Source organism: Marmota flaviventris, chromosome 14 (genome assembly GCF_047511675.1).
Source record: "Marmota flaviventris isolate mMarFla1 chromosome 14, mMarFla1.hap1, whole genome shotgun sequence".
NCBI lineage: Eukaryota > Metazoa > Chordata > Mammalia > Rodentia > Sciuridae > Marmota > Marmota flaviventris.
Window position 1 is genome coordinate 60,759,651 of NC_092511.1, and position 25,334 is coordinate 60,784,984.

The 25,334-nt window shown below is 38.5% G+C and overlaps 1 protein-coding gene across 1 annotated transcript in view; it reads left to right on the forward strand.

Moving 5' to 3' along the window:
• The first annotated feature begins 414 nt into the window (after nucleotides 1–414).
• The window catches only part of Alms1 (ALMS1 centrosome and basal body associated protein), a 215,807-nt gene continuing 190,887 nt past the window's right edge, over nucleotides 415–25,334 (forward strand). The window contains exons 1-2 of the mRNA XM_071601714.1: nucleotides 415–471; nucleotides 538–807. Of these exons, the coding sequence (XP_071457815.1) occupies nucleotides 415–471; nucleotides 538–807 (327 nt within the window). The remainder of the gene's footprint in view (nucleotides 472–537; nucleotides 808–25,334) is intronic.

The following is a 25,334-nucleotide window of genomic DNA, read 5'->3' on the forward strand; positions in this document are numbered from 1 at the left end:
ATCAAACCTTTAAAAATCTTTAATTTGCAAGTGTAGTTATCATGGGTTTACCCTAGGGTCTGACCTCTCCTCGGTGCAAGGTCAAAAATCGAGGCTAAATTCTCTCTGTGTGGGTCCCTCCGCGCCCAATAGGAGCCCAGTCTGGGTTTATTGTGAGCTTACAGTACTATGAGCAAGGTCTCAGCCGGTGACGGGGCGAAGCGGTGTAGTCGCCTCTCTCGCGATTCCCCCCACCTGGGGCCTTCTCGCCCGCCCCGCGGGGCGTCCTTAGCAACCCGCGCTCTCTCCCAGCCCCGCCCCGTGGGAGGCGGTGGCGGTATTTGCGCCTGCGCAAGGCCACAACCGCCAGCGAGCCCTCTTCCCCTCCCCTCCCCTCCCCCCCTCCTCCTCAGCCGCCGGGAGCGAGAAGCCAACATGGAGCCTGAAGATCTGCCGTGGCCTGGCGAGCTGGAGGAGGAGGAGGAGGCGGAGGTGGCGGCAGCGACCGCGGCGCAGACGGATAGGGCCCCGAACTCCGATGAGACCGTGATGGGGAAGGTGGAGGAGGTGAAAGAGGTGGAAGAGGTGGAGGAGGTGAAAGAGGTGGAAGAGGTGGAGGAGGAGGCGGGGCCGGGGCCGGAGCGGGAGCCCGAGCGGGAGCCCGAGTTGGACTCCGGCTTAAACTACCAGTACCAGCCACTGGAAAGTACGGACGACGAGGAAGATGAGGAGGCCAAGGCTTGGCTGCTGGCACGCCCCGGCGTGACTTTTCCTCCATTGCCACCGCCGAGGCCGCGCTACTCACAGAGCGAGAGTACCTCTTCCGAGGTGAGGCGGCCGCCGTGGGGTGTGGGGCGGCCGAAGGGTCGCGGGGACCCAGGGCCCTGAGCGCGCTGCTCTGCGCGCGGCTTGTCGCGGGACCTGACAGCTAAAAAGCGCGCCTTCAAGGCTTGTGGGTGTATGCTCGCCTTCGGGTCCCCGACTCCAGCCCAGGTGCTGTCCGACTACTGCAGATCCCCGGTTCTTTCTCCTGTTTCCTCCCTCTGGTTGGGTCTCCGGTCTTTTCAACTAGGACAGATGTTCGGGGGAGCCAGTATTTCCCAGGGGGTATAGTTAAAAGTTTTAGAGAGCAGGTGGGGCTTTTTGTGCCCCGAGGGAAGGGAGAAGGGCGGCGTAGGATTGGGGAGAGAGAGTGGCCGCACTGGGAATAACTTGCTGAGGCGATAATTAGCAGATGAGTTTAATTGAAGTGCAGGAGTCCCCATAAAGAAATAGAGTGAATGTGTCCACTGCGTCATCTGGTGGTCTTGCCAGGCTTCCTGCAGACTGTGTTTTCCCGGACCCCCGTTTGTATCAATAAATGTGCCCCCAGCTTTTGGGAGGGACTTAAATGCAAGAGATTTGTGATACAGCCCCAAACACAATGTAATTCAGAATAGATAAAGAGCTTTTTGTGGTTGGTCCGCAAAGATCATTTTGAAAGTAATCATACATATAATTTATTGCTTTACAAGAAGCAAGATCTGTGCTGTTCACCGGAACCACTAGCCACCTGTGGGTCTTTGTATCTTAGTTAAGAATAAATAAAGTTACAGGGTTTGGAAGGCGTTGTTCAGTGGTGGAGTGCTTGCCTAACATGTGCAAGACTCTGGGTTTGATCCCAAGCACGAAATTGGGGGTGAGGGATAAAATTAGACATTCAGTGTCTCCATTGTTTTAATCACTTGTCAAATGCTCTTTAGCCATGCTTGGCTAGTGGTTAACATTGGACAGAGCAGAAATATATAGACCAATTCCATCTCATAGACCAGTTCCATCATCACAGAGATGCTCTAGACTGGTGATCAGTAAAGAGCAGTTGTTGTTTCGCTTGGTAAACATTCCAGGGGGTATGTAACTCATTATGCAAATATTATTAAGAATTCACCATGTGGCACACATTGCTGGATGCTAAGGAAACCTTGATGAACACAAACATTTTTGGTCCCTACCTTCCTAGTGTTCGAAGGCTAGAGAGGGAGGCAGATAAAATTCAGATGATCACATAAAAGTAAAACCCATGTGATGCTAAAGTACTATGAAAGTAATTATTTTAGTATTTGCTAAGGTAACCTGGCCTTGTCAGTGAAGATGGAGAAATTCCTTGAGAAGGTTATGATAAAACTGATATCAGAAGACAGACTAAGGTTAACTAGACAAAGAGCAAGAAAGAGCCTTTTAGTTGAGGAAAAAGCATGAAGAGAGATAATGTTGGTTGGAGTAAGCCTGGCATTTTCAAGGAACTAAAGGCCAATGTGGTTTGAGTACAGACTGCAAGGCTTTGTGTGGTGTGTCAGGGATTTAGGGGCTTTATGCTTGGAGATTTGGGAAATCAATGAAAATGTTTTAAACAAAGGGGTGTATAAGATTTGTGCTTCAGAAAGATCACTGTAGCAGAGTGAACTGCTGTGATAGCAGTGTGGCTTAGGGAACAGCAGTGATAAAAGGCACACTAATTAGGAGGCCACTGCAAAATTGCCATGCAAAGATATTGATATTTTGGAATAGGAAAGTATTGATATAGGGGAAAAGTGGACAGATTCAAGAGGTACTTTCAAAGCAAAATCTTTACCCCTAATGGATTGGACAGGACATGTCCACAAGTTAGGTTATAGAGTGAATGCTGTGCTAATATTGAGATATGGCCAAGCTTATGGTGGGTTGGTGGCCATGGGGGAGGTAATGGAATTGGTTAGGTGAGTGCTAAGATTATGAATTTAGTTTTGAAGATTAGAGGAGAGGTTCTGACTGGAGATTTTTAAATTGTAAGTCATCTACACTTAGACCATAATTGAAGCCATACTTTTTTAAAAAAATATTTTCTTTTAGTTGTAGATGGACATAATACCTTTATTTTATTTACTTGTTTTTTTTTTTTTTAATGTGGTGCTGGGGATTGAACCCAGGGCCTTAAACATGGTAGGCAAGCGGTCTACCATTGAGCTATAACCCCAGTCCCTGAAGCCATACTTTTGAATGAAGTCTCCTAACTTATTTTGTTTTATGACCTCTTGTTTGAATAATGATGAATATTTAAATTTATACCTTCAGGACTTCAGTAGGAATTCTAAATGAACTCATTACAGACAGTGTAAGAAATTTATAACAGTGACTTATCTGTGTATTAGAAGAATTTTGCTTCTTAGAGACCAGTGTTTCCCCCAGGGGTTTTTTGTTTGTTTTTGTTTTTTAGAGAAATCAATTATTATTTCCTTAGAAAATATATGAAGATGTAGGTGGTCTTCTGTATTAAAGATAGTGTTAAGGGGATGTAATGAGTATTCAGCTAACTTTTCCTTTAGTTCACTGACATGAAAACTTATTGGCATAAGTTGGAAAGTGTTTAAAGGAATAAAGTTCAGTGTTCCTTGCTAGAAATTTATGAACTATGAATTTTTTTTTTTTTTTTTAGAGAGGGAGAGTTTTTTTTTTTTAAATATTTATTTTTTTTTTTTTAGTTTTCGGCGGACACAACATCTTTGTTTATATGTGGTGCTGAGGATCGAACCCGGGCCGCACGCATGCCAGGCAAGCGTGCTACCGCTTGAGCCACATCCCCAGCCCTGAACTATGAATTTTTAAATTTTTATTTTGCAATGCCAAGGACCAGACTCAGGCCCTTGCTTATACTTAGGCAAGCACTCTGCTATTGAGCTATACTCAGAGTTCTGAAATTTTTTGAAGATATATTAGTTGTGTAGCATTTAGTGCCGTATAGTGTTCAGAGGATGAGATCAAATAATAGGAAACGTTAATTTCACTTAATCTGTTCAAAGTAAATAATAAAATTCTAATACTTGATTTCCTCTTTTACACAGCTGTCACTAGGTAGGAAGGGTGTTTTAGTGGGCATTGATTAAGTTTCTAGTCCTGTTATTGAGACTGAGATAAGCCACGGAACTGTTTAAATCCAAAGCAAAATGTTACCAGTGTAAGTCTTTTTTAAGAATTCAGGGAAGTGAGGGATTCAGAGCCTTTACTGTTTTTGTTTTCATGCTGGTCCCCTAAATACCTGAGCCAGGCTGGCAAACATAATTCATTGTGGACTGTGTCACTAGAATTTATTAGTTTTCAATTTTAACTGAGTTATAGATAGTGCTTGGTAATCTATTTCCTCTGTCAGCCTCCAGCACTCTTCACTGTTATTCTCAAGCCCCCACTCCAGCAGATTACTATTTCACAGATGAGAGAGAGAATACAAGACTGAACCTTTTACCTTGTTGGTATTATGCCATTTTCATAAAAGGCCTAGGATGTTTTATTAGTCTGTGTCCTGAATTGGTTTAAATCTATATGAATTTTCCCCTTAGTTTTGAAATTTTTTCACCAGTGAAACTATGCCTCTGGATTCCTCTCAGGGTTATAGTTTATCTATATGCACTTTCTTTTTCTTTCATTTTGGTACTTTGTGATTTTCTAGGAAGGATTTCTAATTAATGATAATGGAGTTATTAGTCTTCAATTTTAACTGAACACAGTGTTCTTTATTTTTCAATTTTATGTAGTTATTTTCATTTCTGATTTCTAGTTTTGTTTTATTTTCCTCTTGATTTGAGTTGGTAGGTGTTTATTTTTCACCCAAGGAAGCAGCTCTTGAATTTAAGTTTAATGCTAATGCTTTTCACTTTTTAATATAATAATTTTATTTTCATATTTTACTTTTTCCTTATGTTTGCTTAGATTTTTTAACCTATTTTGTCAAGGGCTTAATTGTCTTATTTAAAAACATTTTAACAGCTTTATTGACATATAATTCACATACCACACAATTTAACATGACAATTCAGTGCTTTCAATATATTCATAGATAGGTTCCATTATTATCATAGTCAATTTTAGAACATTTTCCTCACTTCTGAAAGAAATATTGTACATTTTAGATAATATCCCCCATCTTTCATTCTCCTGAGCAACCATTATTCTGTTTTCTGTCTCTGTAGATTTGTGTCTTCTGTGTATTTCATATAAATGGAATCATACTGTTTGTTTTTTTGTGACTTACTTCTTTCACAGCATAATTGTTTTCAGGATTTAGCCGTGACATAGCATGTATTTTTTTCATTCCTTTTTATGCCTGAATAATGATATATTGTGTAAATAAATAATATTTTGTTTATCCATTCATTAGCTGATGAACATAATTTTTTTTCCTCCCCATCTTTGTCTGTTAGCAGTGCTGCTGCTGTCAATGTGTGTGCAAATTTTTGTGTGGACATGTGCTTTCATTTCTCTTGGGTATAATTCTAGGAGTAGAATTGCTGGTACAGGTGGTAATTCTATATTTAACCTTTTAGAACCTAACAGATTGTTTTTCAAAGTGGCTGCACCATTTTATTTTCCTACTGGCAGTGTACATGAGTTTTAGTTTCTCCACACTCTCACTAGCACTTGTTATCTGACTTATTGATTATAGCCATACTAGTACATGTGAAGTGGTACCTCATTGTAATTTTGATTTGTATTTCCCTGTGGCTAATGATGTTGAACATCTTTTCATATGCTTATTGGTCATTTGTATACCTGCTTGGTAAAAATATTTAGATCTTTTGTCCATTCTTTTAAAAAATTTTTTATTTTTTATTCTTTTTAGTTAAAAGTGACAGTAGAATGTATTTTGACATATTATACATAATGGAATGTAACTCCCCCCCCTCTTTTTTTTCTTTTTGAAAAAAAGAAAAAAAGGTTTATTGCTTTGCTAGCAAAGGAGAAACACAGGGGACTCCTGTCCCAAAGATTGTGATTCTGCCCATCAGCAGGAACAGGGGGCTATTAAAGAAGTGACACAAAGGCTACATTCTACATGTTCTCTGTCTGAAGTTGTAATTCACTTGTTAATTTGGGAGATAGTCATTTTTAAGATCTTCTGGTACCATCCCTAAAGTCTGTATTACTTGTTTCTATGGTGGGTGTGTACTCAGGGACAGATAACTCTGCCTAGGATGGGAAATAAAGGTAATCCTGCTTCCCCTGAGATTAGGGAGGAAAGAGATTAGGAAAGCTGGGAGAGAGGTAGAGAAAGGAACAAGTCCATTTAAAAAATAAGTGGCAGTGGCAGAGTAGCAAGGGTTATATTCAAAGGATAAAGTGGACTACTGTTACATTTCCCTACTGTAGATTTCTACATAACATTTCTATGGAAAAATAGGCGACAACATCTCCAAACTGCTTCCTGTTGAAAGGGGGCTAAGTTGGGGGAAGTAACCCAAAGTCCTTATTCTCTATCAGGTGGGGTGTGGACAGTTAAGGGGATTCAGCATCAGAGCAGTCCTGAGTTCTACAGGGGCAGATGGTGGTGCCTGGACAAGGCATACCTGGGGCAAGAATCATGCTAAGACAATAAAGACAGCAAAGCATTACTTTTTTGTAAATAATTAGCACAAAACAATATTTCAGCCAGTCTCTGAAAACCATGAGTACAGTAACTCAGAATCTTATCCCTGAAAAATGGATCAAGTTCATCAAGGTAGGAGGTTAGGAAGACTTGTGAGTCTATGAAATCAGACTCAAATTAACTCAGGACAAATTTGTGACTCTTGTGATCATTATTATTAAGCACTCTCACACAAGGACCCTTCCTTTATAGCCTCCAGCTTTACTTTTGGTGGGGCTGATACAAGTGTACATCTTATAACTTCCCATTTTTGTGATTGTACATGGTATGGAGTTGTACTGGTCACGTATTCATATATGAACGTAGGGAAATTTGTCCAATACATTCTACTGTCTTTCCCATTCCCATCCCTTTTCCCCTCATTCCACCCTGTCCAATCAGGTGGCCGAACTGCCCCCTCCCCCATGGTGAGTCAGCATCTGCATTTCAGAGAGAACATTCATTCAGCCTTTGTTTTTTTTGGGATTGGCTTATTTTTTGCCCATTTTAAAATTGGGTTATTTGTCTATTATTGAGTTGTAAGAATTGTTATATTTTCATATGTTTCCCTTGTCAGATATATAATATGCAGATTTTGATTTTTTTTAACATTTTTTTATATAGAGTATCTCTCTTTTTAAAAAATTTTTTTTAGTTGTAGATGGACACAATATTTATTTTTATGTGGTGCTGAGGATTGAACCTAGTGCCTGACACTGACACGTGCAAGGCAAGTGCTCTACCACTGAACTACATATAACCCCAGCCCTCTCTTTTTTTTGTACTGGGGAGCGAATCCAGAGGTGCTTAACCACTGAGCTACATCCGCAGTCCTTTTTTTGATATTTTATTTAGAGACAGGGTCTCACTGAGTTACTTAGTGCCTTGCTAAATTGTTGAGGCTGCCTCAGCCTCTGAGCCACGGGGATTACAGGCATGTACCACCATGCCTGGTCATATAGGGTCTCTTGAAGTATGAAAGTTTTTATTTCTTAAGACGTCCAATGTATCTATTATTATTTTTTAAAATATTCTTTTGGTGGCATCTAAGAATTTATTGCCAAATATGAGGTTACAAAGACCTATCCCTATGTTTTTCCTTTTGAAAGAAATTTCTAGACATTTTTATTTTAAATCTCTTTTTCTTCCCTCCTCCAAAAGACTTGGATGGGTATAGTAACCATAAAAGGAGATAAAGACAAGAGTCAAATGACTTCCATGGTGACATTTAGAATAAACCAGAAATTTTATATGATGTTTCCTAACAGGACCTGCAGCATCTACTAACGTCCTTTTACAAGAGTTGAACAGGTCTGTTAATGCAGTGTATATGGATACCCCATTCTGGAACTAATCTACAGGGACATCCCAGCATCTACCCCATCAGTACCCGGAAAAATATTCAAACACATCATTTGTTTTATTTAAATCAAAAAGTCCTTTTCTATCCCATCCTCAGACCTTTCTCCCCATTTAAGATTGACTTTTAGTCTATTTGAATTAATAATTTTTTATAGTTCATGAAAATTAATTATATGCAACTGTTTTAATAAATGGAACACAAAAAGGGAGAATAAAGGACGAAAACAAAATGGGAAGATAAAAGCCAGACCATATTTTGGCTTGGAGGAGGGCAGGGTATAAAGAAGACTAAAAAAGAAATTGTTGCGGGGTATGGCTCCCTTTTGGGTGAAGATTTGGCAACCCCCCTGACCAAGAATAACATTTCTTTTCCATGGAGTTTCTGAAAAAAAAAAAAAAAAATTCAGTAGTTCCACAATAGCACCAGTTTGGGCATTCTAACAACCAGCCCCTCCACAGAGTAGTGATACCAAGGTTCTGGGTCTACTAGTGAGGGACAGGTTCCTTTTCAAGGGAGCACCAGGGATGGAGAGTCAGACCAAGCTTCCTGGCCTGGTTAGGGAGCCAGAGTACAGCTGTGAGGGATAGGAGGAGTGCTTTGAGATTACTTCAGATTCTGATGAAGAGTGTCCTAAATTTCCTTACACTCAGTTTCTATGAGTAACTACATTTGCAGTTCAACTGCAACCAAATATGCATGTCTTCCTGCCATGGCTGGCTGGCTGGCTGGCTGCTCTTAGACTGCAACTAAGGCCTTTCAGCATTGCAGAGTACAGGATAGTTCCTATTATCCTCTAAACCCAACAAAAGAGGAAGTGGAGTGAAGGCATATCACCAACTCAGCATACAAAAGTGCTTCCTGGGACTTAGTTGAAGGTATCAATGAATGGGAGACTGGGTAGAGAGGACACAAAGGGAGACAGGAAGAAAATGGATAATACCTATTGGGAAAATAGGTTAAAATAGACTTGCAGGCCATTTGCAGGTCCTATTGGAGGATAGGACAGGGAAAGATGTTTTGATATAAACGAAACAAATGCACTTTGGTATTTTGATATTTTTTTGGATATTGAAGGGATGGATGCTGGGAAATCCCTGTAGATTAGTTCTAGGATGGGGTATCCATATATACTACATTTACAGGCCTGTTTGACTCTTGTAAAGGAACAGTAGTAGCTGCTGCAGGTCCTGTTAGGAAGCCTAACATATAATTCCTGCTTTTGACTCTTGAGTTTGTATGTACTGGGAAAGTCTAAAAGCAACTGAAAGGGTAAAGACAATAGGAAGTCTGGGTCTTTGCCAGAATGATTAGGGAATCAATATTTTAATTACAACTTATCACTTTATTTACACTGTGGTACCTGAGTCCCCATTGCCTGTTCCTATGTTCCAACTTCCATTTCACTCCTCTGGAGATTGTTCATTGTCTTTTTAAGGCCTTCTGTCATTTTGTACTGAGTAAGAAGGCTTCTGTGTCAAAACAATATATCATGTGAACTTGAAGATGTAGCCCAGTTATCCTATAGCTGTCATTGTGTGTGTTTGTGTGTCGGGGGGGTACCTTCTTTCTTTTTCTTTTTCCTTTTTTTTTTTTCCCCTGGTCTGGGGATCAAGTCCAGGGCCTTTTACATGCTAGGCAATTGTTCTATCACTAACATACAACCTAAGCCCTCTTTTTCTTTTGTAAATGAAAAAGGTTTTACTCCCCTGCATCAAATAGATCATTTTGAGCTACTGATAAACACTGCTGCAGTCAAAAGAAAGATGGCTACAAGAATGCAGTAGCACAAATTTAGTGTAGCACAAATGACAGCTGTATTGCGATTAGAGATAATCACTTATCCATTTCCCTCTTTCACAAACCCAAACAAGAGGATGCCAACAGGGAAAAATGCCTACCTAAAATCTCTCCCTAAGGATAGGCCTATTATTCTCTTAAATTAGAGAACAAATGCCAAGTCTCTGCCAATGAAGAGGCTTACAGTGCCCCAATTGGTATCAGGACTTCTGCAAATGAACACAGGTACACATTCTTGCATTCATACATACAGACTGTCAGACCTCCTTCTAGTGACCCTAGAGCTACATCTCAGTGTATAGTCCTTTTTCAAAAATTAAGGGAGAGGTAGTAGGAAAGGGAAGAATCTAACATCAGGAAAAAGTTCTTGTTCCAACTTTCTGCTGCAACCAGAGGGCTTTAGGCAGGCCATTCTTTTCTGAGTTCTGAGAAGGCTAGCACCACAGGGCACTTCTGGGCTGTATTCTGTTCTCTTATGCCTGTATCTGGGAACTCCAACCACCCTGCACTTCCCAGTTCTTCCTGAATATGCACTGGAGAAATGTGCAGCTATTGCCACCTCATTCCCAACCTCAATAAGGGGCTTACACTATCAGCTCAAGTGGAAAGTAGGGAGTAGAAACCATGGAGGCTAATTCTTCACCAAGCTTTTTTTTTCTCAGGAGGCTGGTGATGCTGTTCATGGCTCACATTTCAGATATTTCAGAATATTATATTCACTTTATTTAGGCACAGTCACTTCTAGTGTTCCCAGACTCCTTTAAGGGCCAGTTGTCACCTACTTATCTAGTCTTCCACACCAACCACCCACACCCTTATCGCTGTGTTCCCAACACAGTAAATATATTGAAAGGAACAGTAAGTTGTAGCAGGAGTTGTCATGAGATCACATTGGTTCATACCTTGCCTAAAGAAGGTTATACCATGGGAAGTCATAAAGTGAAGGTTATAAACATAGGATTCACCTACAACTTAGTAATCAATGACCGGTTCCTTAGAAATGAGAGCTGTCTGTCTGTGACTTTAAAATACAACAACCAGAAAGGAATGCGTTCCCTCCATAGATTGCATTTCAATTAGCATCTCACAGTATTGGCAAAGGAGGGGATACCCTGTCAGCAGAGATGAAGGCAAAGTACTGAAGGCTGAGCCCTGTTCCTTCTCCCACTGTCTGTTGAGTCTCTGGCCAGGCTGCACCTCAGACAACCATCCATCCTTGTTCTTTCTCACTCTTTCCTATTTTGCTCTACACACTGCCACCCTCACAGGCACCAAACACTCATAGCCTGTAGAGACTGTCACCTTTTTTGCAGGCTTCCCTCGCTGGTAATTGATATAAGATTTTTATAATGTTTACTTTTACATTTAGGCTTTGGATCTATTTTGAGTTAATTTCTTATATGGTGTTAAGAAAGAGTTCAACTTCATTCTTTTGTATGAGATAACCCAGCATGATTTGTTGAGGAGACTATTTCTCCATTGAATGATCTTAGCACTGTTGTTGAAAATCCCTTGGCCATAGATATATGGATTTAATCTGGAATCTCAGTTCTATTCCATCTGTCTCTGTGTCCAACCTATTAGGTCTGGTTTGTTTAGAATGTTGTTCCCATCTTTTATTTCCTCTATAGTCCTCTGACCAGATGTTTTATCCTTTTTAAATAACATAATATGCCTTTTTGGGAAGGAGTTTTATGTCTGTAAAAAATGCCTATTCCCTATTCCCTTATTGTATTACTGCAGAATGTTTGTTACAGTTGGTAAACCAATATTAATGTCCTTATTAATTAAAGCCCATTGTGTATATTAGGGTTCTCTCTTTGTTTAGTACATTCTGTGGTTTTGACAAATGAATAATGACATTTGTATTATACAGAGTAATACTATTAAAATATCTTGCAGAATGGTTTTAGTGCACTAGGAATCCCTTGTATCCCTTCTGCCTATTCACACCTCTCTCCCTTCCTCTCAAATGCTGGCAAACCTGATATTCTCACTAAAACTTTTTCCAGTTTTGTCTATGCAGTGTCATAGTTAGAACCATATAGTATGTTGCCTTTTCAGAATGACTTTTCCCACTTACCAATATGCGTTTATAATTCCTCCCTGTCTTTTCATGCTTTTATACCTCATTTCTTCCCCCTTGATTTCATTTTTTTATTGTGACAAATAAACATAACATAAAATTTACCTTAATCATTTTAAGTGGCTAAGTACCTTTAATTTTTGTGTAACCATCACCACAATTCATCTTCCGAACATTCTTATCTTCCTAAAGTGTAATTCCAGCATCTTTACCATATTTGAGTCTAGTTCTAATGCCTGCTCAGTTTGCAACTGTAAGGTGTTTTTTTTTTCTTCTTTTTTTTCTTTCATAAAGTTTTATAATTTTTTTGTTTAAACTTTTTTGTACTTTGATGGAACTGGAGTAAATAGGCTATTAGTTTGAGACTTAAACTCATTAGAAATTGGGTTACCTCTTCTAATGTTGAATTGTCCTGCATTGATTGTGGTGCTTTTTCCTTGTCTTTTCATGCTGCTCACATTTCTTTCCAGCTCTGTGTGACTGTTGTGTTATTGTTTTTCTCCTGTAGATTTGTATTGCTCTTGTATAGTTCCGAGATCTCTCCTTTGTGATGAGAGACAATGTTAACAGTTCCCAATATCAACTATACATCATCTGTGAGCTAGTTTTTGTTATTAATACGTTTATAGTTAGTTTTTATGTCTAGAGATGTTGGATTCAATTATTATTTAAAATATATTCATTAGTTTCATAAAAGACATTCAGTTTCTGGTGGCGTATAGAGAACTGAGGGTCGGGCATAGGATGTTATGTTAAGGGGGAAAGATGTGAAGGTATGGGGTTAATATATTTTAGCTACTCTGGAGGAGAACTCTAACGAAGGGGGTTATTAGCAGGAGAATAGACAGGAGGTATTTTAGGGTAGTTAAGTATGTGGGAGGACAATAAGAAGCATAGAAACAAGCACCTATTTGCATTTAGTAAATTACATGTAGTAGAAATAGTAACCTTGGGAGGTTGAGAGGAAGAAAAGGAGGAAGAAAAGTAAAAAGAAAAGAAGAAGGAAAAAGAGGGGGAAAAGAGATAGAAAGGAATAAAAAAAAGAAAGGAAAGGAGAGAAGAAAAAGATAAGAAGAAAAAAGGAAAGAAGGGAAAAATTGCACTCTTAGAATTCTGTCTTCTTCTCTTCCAGTAGGTGGCGTTGTGCATCCTGAGGGTGTCCTCTATTCTGTACCATTGGTCTACCTGTCTCTTTTGGTGCCAATATCATGCTGTTTTTGTTACTATTGCTCTGTAATATAGTTTTTGTTACTATTGCTCTGTAGTATAGTTTTTGTTACTATTGCTCTGTAGTATAGTTTTTGTTACTATTGCTCTGTAGTATAGTTTAAGGTCTGGTATAGCGATGCCACCTGCTTTACTCTTCCTGCTAAGGATTGATTTAGCTATTCTGGGTCTCTTATTTTTCCAGATGAATTTCATGATTGCTTTTTCTATTTCTATGAGGAATGCCATTGGGATTTTGATCAGAATCGCATTAGACTGTATAGTGCTTTTGGTAGTATGTTCATTTTGATAATATTAATTCTGCCTGTCCAAGAGCAAGGTAGATCTTTCCATCTTGTAAGGTCTTCTTTGATTTCTTTCTTTAGTAATCTGTAGTTTTCATTGTATAGATCTTTCGCCTTTTTCATTGATTCCCAAGTATCTTATTATTTTTATTATTTTTTGTGGTTATTGTGAATGGGGTAGTTTTCCTCATTTCCTTCTCAGAGGCTTTGTTACTGATATACAGAAATGTCTTTGATTGATGGGTGTTGATTTTATATCCTACTAGTTTGCTGAATTTACTTACTAGTTCTAGAAGTTTTCTGGTGGAGCTTTTTGGGTCTTCTAGGTATAGAATCATATTGTCAGCAAATAGTGCCAATTTAAGTTCTTCTTTTCCTACACGTGTCCCTTTGATTTCTTTCATTTGTCTAATTGCTCTGGCCAGTGTTTCAAGAACTATGTTGAATAGAAGTGGTGAAAAGAGGGCATCCCTGTCATGTTCCAATTTTTAGAGGGAATGCCTTCAATTTTTCTTTGTTTAGAATGATGTTGGCCTGAGGCTTAAAATAGATAGCCGGTAATTTGAGTTCTCTCTCTCCTTCTCTTCATTAGCGTGACTAAAGGTCTGTTAATTTTATTTATTTTTTTTCAAAGAACCAACTTTAGTTTTGTCAAGTTTTTAATTGTTTCTTTTGTTTTGATTTCATTGATTTCAGCTCTAATTTTGATTATTTCTTGCCTTCAACTGCTTTTGCTGCTGGTTTGTTGTTCTTTTTCTAGGGCTTTGAGATGTAGTATGAGGTCATTTATTTGTTGACTTTTTCTTCTTTTAAAGAATGAACTCCATGCAATGAATTTTCCTCTTAGTACTGCTTTCATAGTGTTGCAGAGATTTCAAAATGTTGTGTCTGTGTTCTCATTTTCCTCTAGGAATTTTTTAATCTCCTCCTTGGTGTCCTCTGTGACCCATTGTTCATTCAGTAGCATATTGTTTAGTCTCCATATGATGGAGAAATTTTTATTTTTTATTTTGTCATTGACTTCCAATTTCCTTCCATTATGATCTGATAACATTGCACGATAGTATCGCTACTTTTTTGTATTTGCTAAGAGTTGCTTTGTGGCACAGTATACGGTCTATTTTAGAGAAGGATCCATGTGCGGCTGAGAAGAAAGTGTATCCCTTTATGCAGGTTGAAATATTCTGTATATGTCAGGTAAGTCTAAGTTATTGATTGTGTTATTGAGTTCTGTAGTTTCTTTATTCAACTTTTGTTTGGAATATATATCCAGTGGTGAGAAAGGTGTGTTAAAGTCACCCCAGATTATTGTGTTGTGGTCAATTTGACTCTTGATCTTAAGAAGAGTGTGTTTGATGAACATAGCTTCACCATTGTTTGGGGCATATATATTTATGATTGTTATGTCTTTTTGGTGTATGGTTCACTTGAGTAGTATGTAATGTCCATCTTTATCCCTTTTGATTAACCTTTGCTTGAAGTCTACCTTATTTGATACGAATGTGGAAACCCCTGCTTGCTTCCACAGTCCATGTGAATGGTATGATTTTTCCCAACCCTTTCACCTTCAGTCTGTGTATGTCAGTTCTTATCAGATGAGTCTCCTGGATGCAACATACTGTTGGGTCTTTTTGTTTTTAATCCAATGTGCTAGCATATATCTTTTGATTGGTAAGTTTACGCCATTAACATTTAGGGTTACTATTGAGACATGGTTTGTATTTCTAGCCATATTTGTTTATTTTTGTTATTTTACTTGAGTTGGTTTTCCTCTTTGATTAGTCTTTCCTTTACTGTACTAATTCCCTCTGCTGATTTTCATTGCTGTTTTTTGTTTCCTCTTCATGAAACATTTTGCCAAGTATGTTTTGTAGTGCCAGTTTTCTAGCTATAAATTCTTTTAACTTTGTTTATCATGGAAGGTTTTCATTTCATCTTCAAATCTAAAGCTTAATTTTGCTGGATACAAGATTCTTGGTTGGCACCCATTATCTTTCACAGCTTGATATATGTTGTTCCAGGATCTTCTAGTTTTCAGGGTCTGTGTTGAAAAATTTGCCATTATCCTAATTGATTTTCCCTTATATATAATTTGATTCCTTTCTCTTGTGGCTTTTAAAATTTTCTCCTTATTCTGCATGTTGGGCATTTTCATTATAATGTGCCTTGGCCTGGGTCTGTTGTGATTTTGTACATTCAGTGATCTGTAGGCTTCTTGAATTTGGATTTCCAATTCATTCTTCATGTTTGGAAAGTTTTCTGATATTATTTAATTGAATAGATTATTCATTCCTTTGGTTTGGACCTCTATGCTTTCCTTTATCCCAATAACTCTTAAATTGGTCTTTTTATGCTATCCCATATTTCTTGAATGTTCTGCTCGTGGTTTCTTATCATTTTCGCTGTGTGGTCTATGTTCTTTTTAAGATGATTTATTTCATCTTCATTGTCTGATGTCTTATCTTCTAAGTGGTCTACTCTGTTGCTGATGCTTTCATTTGAGTTTTAAATCTGTTTTATTATTTCTTCTCATTTCAAAGATTTTTTTTTATTTTTGTATAATCTCTCTCTCTCTGTTGAGGTGATCTTTTGCTTCTTGGATTTGTTTATGTAGCTCACTGTTGAAGTGATCTTTCACTGACTGTATTTGTTCTCTTATGTCTTCTTTGAGATCCCGAAACATTTTAACCATGTATATCCTGAAGTGTTTCTCTGTCCTTTTTTTCTGCTGTATATTACAATTCTTCTAATGATCTGTTGTCTTGATTTATTTGTGGTATTTTCTTCCTTTGTCTTTTCGTGTTGCTCATGTGTCTTCCTTTCCTGCTCTATGGATCTGGTGTTTTATCGTGTTTACCCCATAAATTTGTAGTGCTCTTGTAGAGTTCCAAGATCTCTCCTGTTCAAACGGTCATCGGATCTGATAGCCCTGTCCACCATAAAATGGCGAGGAAGGTTTTCCAAGATGGAGTCGGTGTGCTTCCAACACCAGGGTGTCTGGTGATGTGGTGGGAGTTGGGCGATGGACTTGTGCTGTGGCTGGGTAGCAGCCAAGTGATCTGCGTGGGAGCGGCACTCAGTCTGGAGTTCTGCAGAGGTGCTGATAGGTGTTTCTGTTAAGTCGCTTGTGAGCCATGCATGAGCTAGAACTGCGGGCTTTGGGTCTGGAGTCCGGAGACTTACTAGGGCCCCGAGGCTCTGATTTCTGTGTGGGTGGTCGCAGTGCTGGTGATTTCTGCAAAAATCCACTGGACCCTGGAGATCCAATCTGGGAACTGCCCCCACCTAATATGGCAAGAATGTTGATCCAAGATGATGGTGGTCTGCTTTCAGGGCCGGGGTATCTGGTGAGGTTGGGGGAACCAGGCAATGGCGTTGTGTTGTGGGTAGGGAGCAGCTGAGTGACCTGTGTGGGAGCGGAGTGAAGTCTTGGAGGTCTGCAGATGTGTCGATAGGTGATTATGCTAAGGTGCTTGCCGAGTCTTGCCTGAACTGGAACTTTGGGTTTTGCCTCCTGCTCGAACCCTGAGGCCCAGAGCCCTTTGCGGGGTCACAGCGCTAGTAATTTCTGCAGAGAGTAGCTGTATAGGGGTCCTATAACACTCTCAGAGATGCAGTATTCTGATTAAGTGAGATCTGGATCACAGAGCAACACAAAATGCTGCCTCCCTCTGGTCCTCCATCTTGAAATTCCCAAACTTTCATTCCTTAATATTCCATTGTGTGTGTATGTATGTATGTGTGTGTGTGTGTGTGTGTGTGTGTATGTATGTGTATATATATATATATATATATATATATATATACACACACATATCACATTTTCTTTATCAATTCATCTGTTGAAGGGCACCTAGGTTCGTTCCATAGTTTGACTATTGTGAATTGAGCTGCTAAATTTTGTTGTGACTGCATCACCTCAATGCTGATTTTAAGTCCTTTGGATGAATATTGAGGAGTGGGAAAACTGGGTCAAATGGTAGTTCCATTCCAAGTTTTCTAAGGAACCTCCACACTGCTTTCCATAGTGGTTGCACCAATTTGCAGTCCCAACAGTAATGTATGAGTGAATCTTTCCCCCCACATCCTTGCCAATATTTATTTTTACTTGTATTCTTTTTTTAAAATTTTTTTATTGTTGGTTGTTCAAAACATTACATAGTTCTTGATATATCATATTTCACACTTTGATTCAAGTGGGTTATGAACTCCCATTTTTACCCCGTATACAAATTGCAGAATCACATCAGTTACACATCCATTGATTTACATATTGCCATACTAGTGTCTGTTGTATTCTGCTGCCTTTCCTATCCTCTACTATCCCCTCTCCCCTCCCCTCTTCTCTCTCTACCCCCTCTACTGTCATTCATTTCTCCCCCTTGTATTATTTTCCCCTCACTTCCTCTTGTATGAAATATTGTATAACCCTGAGGGTCTCCTTCCATTTCCATGCAATTTCCCTTCTCTCTCCCTTTCCCTCCCACCTCTCATCCCAGTTTAATGTTAATCTTCTTTTCATGCTCTTCGTCCCTACTCTGTTCTTAGTTACTCTCCTTATATCAAAGAAGACATTTGGCATTTGTTTTTTAGGGATTGGCTAGCTTCACTTAGCATAATCTGCTCTAATGCCATCCATTTCCTTGCAAATTCTATGATTTTGTCATTTTTTAATGCAGAGTAATACTCCATTGTGTATAAATGCCACATTTTTTAAATCCATTCGTCTATTGAAGGGCATCTAGGTTGGTTCCACAGTCTTGCTATTGTGAATTGTGCTGCTATGAACATCGATGTAGCAGTGTCCCTGTAGCATGCTCTTTTTAGGTCTTTAGGGAATAGACCTAGAAGGGGAATAGCTGGGTCAAATGGTGGTTCCATTCCCAGCTTTCCAAGAAATGTCCATACTGCTTTCCAAATTGGCTGCACCAATTTGCAGTCCCACCAGCAATGTACAAGTGTACCCTTTTCCCCACATCCTCGCCAGCACTTGTTGTTGTTTGACTTCATAATGGCTGCCAATCTTACTGGAGTGAGATGGTATCTTAGGGTGGTTTTGATTTGCATTTCTCTGACTGCTAGAGATGGTGAGCATTTTTTCATGTACTTGTTGATTGATTGTATGTCCTCCTCTGAGAAGTGTCTGTTCAGGACCTTGGCCCATTTGTTGATTGGGTTATTTGTTATCTAATTGTCTAATTTTTTGAGTTCTTTGTATACTCTGGATATTAGGGCTCTATCTGAAGTGTGAGGCGTAAAGATTTGTTCCCAGGATGTAGGCTCCCTATTTACCTCTCTTATTGTTTCTTTTGATGAGAAAAAACTTTTTAGTTTGAGTAAGTCCCATTTGTTGATTCTAGTTATTAACTTTTGTGCTATGGGTGTCCTATTGAGGAATTTGGAGCCCGACCCCACAGACTGTAGATCGTAGCCAACTTTTTCTTCTATCAGACGCCGTGTCTCTGATTTGATATCAAGCTCCTTGATCCATTTTGAGTTAACTTTTGTGCATGGCGAGAGAAAGGGATTCAGTTTCATTTTGTTGCATATGGATTTCCAGTTTTCCCAGCACCATTTGTTGAAGATGCTATCCTTCCTCCATTGCATGCTTTTAGCCCCTTTATCAAATATAAGATAGTTGTAGTTTTGTGGATTGGTTTCTGTGTCCTCTATTCTGTACCATTGTTCCACCCGCCTGTTTTGGTACCAGTACCATGCTGTTTTTGTTACTATTGCTCTGTAGTATAGTTTGAAGTCTGGTATCGCTATACCGCCTGATTCACACTTCCTGCTTAGCATTGTTTTTGCTATTCTGGGTCTTTTATTTTTCCATATGAATTTCATGATTGCTTTCTCTATTTCTACAAGAAATGCCATTGGGATTTTGATTGGAATTGCATTAAACCTATAGAGAACTTTTCGTAATATCGCCATTTTGATGATGTTAGTTCTGCCTATCCATGAACAGGGTATATTTTTCCATCTTCTAAGATCTTCTTCTATTTCTCTCTTTAGGGTTCTGTAGTTTTCATTGTATAAGTCTTTCACCTCTTTTGTTAGGTTGATTCCCAAGTATTTTATTTTTTTTTTTTGAGGATATTGTGAATGGAGTGGTTGTCCTCATTTCCATTTCAGAGGATTTGTTGCTGATATACAGGAATGCCTTTGATTTATGCGTGTTGATTTTATAGCCTGCCACTTTGCTGAATTCATTTATTAGCTCTAATAGTTTCTTTGTAGACCCTTTTGGGTCTGCTAGGTATAGAATCATGTCACCTGCAAATAGTGATAATTTAAGTTCTTCTTTTCCTATTTTTGTGCCTTTAATTTCTTTCGTCTGTCTAATTGCTCTGGCCAGTGTTTCGAGAACTATGTTGAACAGAAGTGGTGAGAGAGGGCATCCCCGTCTTGTTCCAGATTTTAGAGGGAATGCCTTCAATTTTTCTCCATTGAGAATGATGCTAGCCTGAGGCTTAGCATAGATTGCTTTTACAATATTGAGGTATGTTCCTGTTATCCCTAGTTTTTCTAGAGTTTTGAACATAAAGGGATGCTGTACTTTGTCGAATACTTTTTCCGCATCTATCGAGATGATCATATGGTTCTTATTTTTAAGTCTATTAATGTGGTGAATAACATTTATTGATTTCCGTATATTGAACCAGCCTTGCATCCCAGGGATGAATCCTACTTGATCATGGTGCACAATTTTTTTGATATGTTTTTGTATCCGAGTGGCCAGAATTTTATTGAGGATTTTTGCATCTAGGTTCATTAGAGATATTGGTCTGTAGTTTTCTTTCTTTGAAGTGTCTTTGTCTGGTTTAGGAATCAGGGTGATGTTGGCCTCGTAGAATGAATTTGGAAGTTCTCCCTCTTTTTCTATTTCCTGAAGTAGCTTGAAAAGTATTGGTATTAGTTCCTCTTTAAAGGTTTTGTAAAACTCTGCTGTATACCCATCCGGTCCTGGGCTTTTCTTAGTTGGTAGTCTTTTGATGGTTTCTTATATTTCCTCAATTGATATTGGTCTGTATAGGTTGTCTATATCCTCCTGACTCAATCTGGGCACATCATATGAGTTAAGAAATTTATCGATGCCTTCACTATCTTCTAATTTATTGGAGTATAAGGATTCAAAATAATTTTTAATTATCTTCTGTATTTCTGAAGTGTCTGTTGTGATATTGCCTTTTTCATCCTGTATGCTAGTAATTTGAGTTCTCTCTCTTCTTCTCTTCGTTAGCATGGCTAAGGGTCTGTCGATTTTATTTATTTTTTCAAAGAACCAACTTTTAGTTTTGTCAATTTTTTCATTTGTTTCTTTTGTTTCGATTTCATTAATTTCAGCTCTGATTTTAATTATTTCTTGCCTTCTACTTCTTTTGCTGCTGTTTTGCTCTTCTTTTTCTAGGATTTTGAGATGAAGTATGAGATCATTTATTTGTTGGTTTTTTCTTTTTTTAAGGAATGAACTCCAAACAATGAATTTTCCTCTTAGAACTGCTTTCAATGTGTCCCATAGATTCCGATATGTTGTGTCTGTGTTTTCATTTATCTCTAAGAATTTTTTAATTTCCTCCTTGATGTCTTCTATAACCCATTGATCATTCAGTAACCTATTGTTCATTCTCCAAGTGATGCATGATTTTTCCTTCCTTCTTTTATCGTTGATTTTCAGTTTCATTCCATTATGATCAGATAAGATGCATGGTATTATCTCTACTCCTTTATATTTGCTAAGAGTTGCCCTGTGACATAATATATGATCTATTTTTGAGAAGGATCCATGTGCTGCTGAGAAAAAAGTGTAACTGCTTGATGTTGGGTAGTATATTCTATATATGTCAATTAAGTCTAGGTTATTAATTGTGTTATTGAGTTCTATAGTTTCCTTATTCAACTTTTGTTTGGAAGATCTGTCCAATGGTGAGAGAGGTGTGTTGAAGTCTCCCATGATTATTGTATGGTGGTCTATTAGACTCTTGAACTTGAGAAGAGTTTGTTTGATGAACATAGCTGCACCATTGTTTGGGGCATATATATTTATGATTGTTATGTCTTGTTGGTGTATGGTTCCCTTGAGCAGTATGTAGTGTCCCTCTTTATCCCTTTTGATTAACTTTGGCTTGAAATCTATTTTATTTGATATGAGTATGGACACTCCTGCTTGTTTCCGAAGTCCATATGAGTGATATGATTTTTCCCAACCTTTCACCTTCAGCCTATGTATGTTTTTTCCTATCAAATGCGTCTCCTGTAGGCAGCGTATTGTTGGGTCTTGTTTTGTGATCCATTCTACTAGCCTGTGTCTCTTAATTGGTGAGTTTAAGCCATTAACATTTAGGGTTATTATTGAGATATGGGTTGTTCTTCCAGCCATATTTGTTTATTTATGTTACTAAACATGGTTTGTTTTCCTCTTTGATTATTTTCCCCCCCTTTAGTGTCCTACCTCCCACTGTTGGTTTTCATTGTTATTTTCCATTTCCTCTTCCTGTAATGTTTTGCCGAGGATGTTTTGAAGAGATGGTTTTCTAGCTGCGAATTCTTTTAACTTTTGTTTATCGTGGAAGGTTTTAATTTCATCTTCCATCCTGAAGCTTAATTTCGCTGGATACACAATTCTTGATTGGAACCCATTTTCTTTCAGTGGAGAAAGGCATCGAGCTCCATTGCCAAAAAACGGACAGGGGGGCCCAATGCTCCGGGGCCCACGACCACAAATGTACGGGGCACTGGAGGAACCCAGAAACACCATGGAGGAACCCAGCAATACCATCAGGGTAGTGCCCAGGACACATTATCCATCAGATCTCTCATCAGACGAACCAGAGGGAGCGCAGGGTTGGACATCTGCGCCTCCGCCAGAGCAGTACTAACTCCAGAGATGGGAGTTCAAATCATTCCCACAGGAGTAAAAGGACCTCTTCCCCAAGGAACAGTAGGCTTATTGTTAGGACGCAGTTCTTCTACGCTAAAAGGACTTATGATAAGTCCCGGGGTAATTGATCCCGATTATGAAGGTGAAATAAAAATTATAGCTAGTTCTCCAAAGGGTATATCAGTAATTTCACCAGGAGATAGAATAGCACAGTTATTAATAATACCCAGCCTACATGATAAATTTTCCAGTAGTACTATAGAAAGAGGTTCCAGGGGATTAGGCTCCACAGGTGTAGATTGGGCTATGCTGTCTTTAAATTTAGATTCTCGCCCCATGCTAAAACTAAATATTCAAGGACATGAATTTAATGGGCTACTGGATACAGGTGCAGACCTTAGCATCATATCTCGTCAAGAATGGCCACAACATTGGCCGTTACAACAAGCCACTCAAACGCTTCGAGGCCTAGGAGTGGCAACCAATCCCCATAGAAGTGCAATGGTATTAGATTGGAAGGATCCTGAAGGATGCGAAGGAACTATACAGCCATATGTATTGGATCATCTTCCTATAAATTTATGGGGACGAGATGTCCTAGATCAATTAGGTTTGACATTAACAAATAACATCAATCCAAATGCGCCCACTATTAGGGCTAGACAAGGTTTCAGGAAAGAAAAAAGATTAGGAGAACAAGGCATAGCAGCACCCATTCAAATAGATCAGGGAATAAATAGACATGGACTGGGTTTTCAGAAGGGGTCACTGAGGCAATAAAAATTACTTGGAAATCAGATAGACCAGTATGGGTTCCTCAGTGGCCCCTGACTAAAGAAAAGATACAAGCAGCCCATGACCTGGTCAAACAACAATTAGCGGAGGGACATATACAACCTTCCGTATCTCCTTACAATACTCCCATTTTTGTCATTAAAAAGAAATCTGGTAAATGGAGATTATTGCAAGATTTAAGAGCCATTAATAATGAGATGGTTATTATGGGACCTGCTCAATCGGGGATTCCTCAATTGTCTGCTTTGCCAAAAACCTGGTACGTTTTAGCTATAGATATTAAAGATTGTTTTTTTTCAATTCCAATTCATCCTGAGGATAGTCCACATTTTGCATTTACTATCCCTGCACTGAATCATGAAGGTCCTGATCAGAGATATGAATGGAAAGTACTCCCTCAAGGGATGGCTAACAGCCCAACTATGTGTCAAATTTATGTTAACAAAGCAATCCAGCCACTTAGAAATCAAAATCCTGAACTACAAATATTTCACTATATGGATGATGTATTGTTAGCACACAAAGATAAAAACACATTGCTAGAATGTTATGCCACACTTACAAATTTATTAAAAAATTATAATCTAGAGATAGCAATAGATAAAGTACAATTAAATTTTCCAATTAATTATTTAGGAGTTCTATTATCCTCAACCATGGTCCGTCCACCAAAAATTCAAATACGAGTAGATCAACTCAAATCACTTAACGACTTTCAAAAGTTATTAGGAGACATAAATTGGATAAGGCCTTATCTAGGCATACCAACAGGAGAGTTGGGACCTTTATTTGATATCCTAAAAGGTCCATCAGATCCAAATTCACCCCGCATGTTAACGCCTGAAGCAAGAAAGGCATTAAAAATTATTGAAACATATATGGAAAATATGCATTTGGATAGAATTGATATAACTTTGCCTTTATTATTTATTGTAATACCAACAAAAAATATTCCTACAGGAGTATTTTGGCAAGAAGGTCCATTATTGTGGATACATTTATCTTATTCTCCTAACACTATTCTTACTAGGTATCCTGAGGCTGTAGGACAATTAATACTCAAAGGAATAAAAGCAGCAAAGGGGGTGTTTGGAATTTCTCCCAATAAAATTATTACTCCATATACTATGGATCAAATTGATGAGTTAGCTAATGAGTTAAATACTTGGGCAATAATCATGTGTAAATCTAATGTTTCATTTGATAATCACTTACCATCTAATCCTTTGTTGTCTTTTTGGTCTTCGCATCCTGTAGTTTTTCCAAAAATGACAAGAAAAACCCCTATCATGAATGCTCCAAATGTATTCACTGATGGGTCAAATAATGGTACAGCAGCAGTAGTTACCCCTGATCAAACTTTTACATTTTTAGTACCCAAACAATCAGCTCAAAAGGTAGAGCTTAATGCAGTTTTACAAGCTTTTGTGATGTTTAAAGATTCTGTATTTAATTTATTCTCTGATAGTCAGTATGTAGTTAATGCTATAGTATCCCTTGAAGATGCTGGCAGGATTTCCCCTTCCTCTACTGTTTTCTCTTTGTTTTCTGCTATACAAAGTCTAATCTGGGACAGAAAAGATCCATTCTTTATAGGACATATCAGAGCACATACAGGATTGCCTGGAGCCCTTAGTTTGGGCAACGATTTAGCAGATAAAACTACACATGACATACATATTTTCTCTACACTAGAAGAAGCTACACATTTTCATAATAAGTTCCATGTCAATGCTAATACTTTACAAAAGCGCTTTAAAATAACTAAGGAACAAGCTAGACAAATAATAAAACAATGTCAAAATTGTGTGACCTTTTTACCACAAGTTAATCTTGGAGTCAATCCTAGAGGACTGATACCTAACCATATTTGGCAGATGGACGTCACACACTTGCCACAATTTGGAAAATTAAAATATTTGCATGTTACAGTTGATACTTCTTCCGGATTTTTGATGGGTTCCCTTCATTCCGGAGAAAAAACTAAAGATGTTATAGCTCATTGCTTACAAAATTTTGCCACTGTGGGCGTTCCAAAACAGTTAAAAACAGATAATGGTCCTGGTTATACTTCTACCTCTTTTAAACAATTTTGCTCATCATTTGGCATTACTCATATAACAGGAATTCCATACAATCCACAAGGACAAGGCATAGTTGAAAGAGCTCATCAAACTATTAAAATGTACTTACTAAAGCAAAAAGAGGGAATTGGAAAGGGGTATATGTCACCCAAAGATAAACTTAAAATAACCCTTTTTACTCTAAACTTTTTAAATTTGGATTCCTCAGGGCTTAGTGCTGCGGAAAGGCATATGTGTCCAAAAAATGTACATAAGCCTAAGGTACTTTGGAAGGATATTCTAACAGGACAATGGAAAGGTCCTGACCCAGTGATTGTCTGGAGTCGGGGTTCTGTTTGTGTTTTTCCACAGGGAGAACAGCAGCCGATTTGGATTCCAGAGAGATTAACTAAAACAATTTCTACAGGCCAAAAGGAAGATGATTTG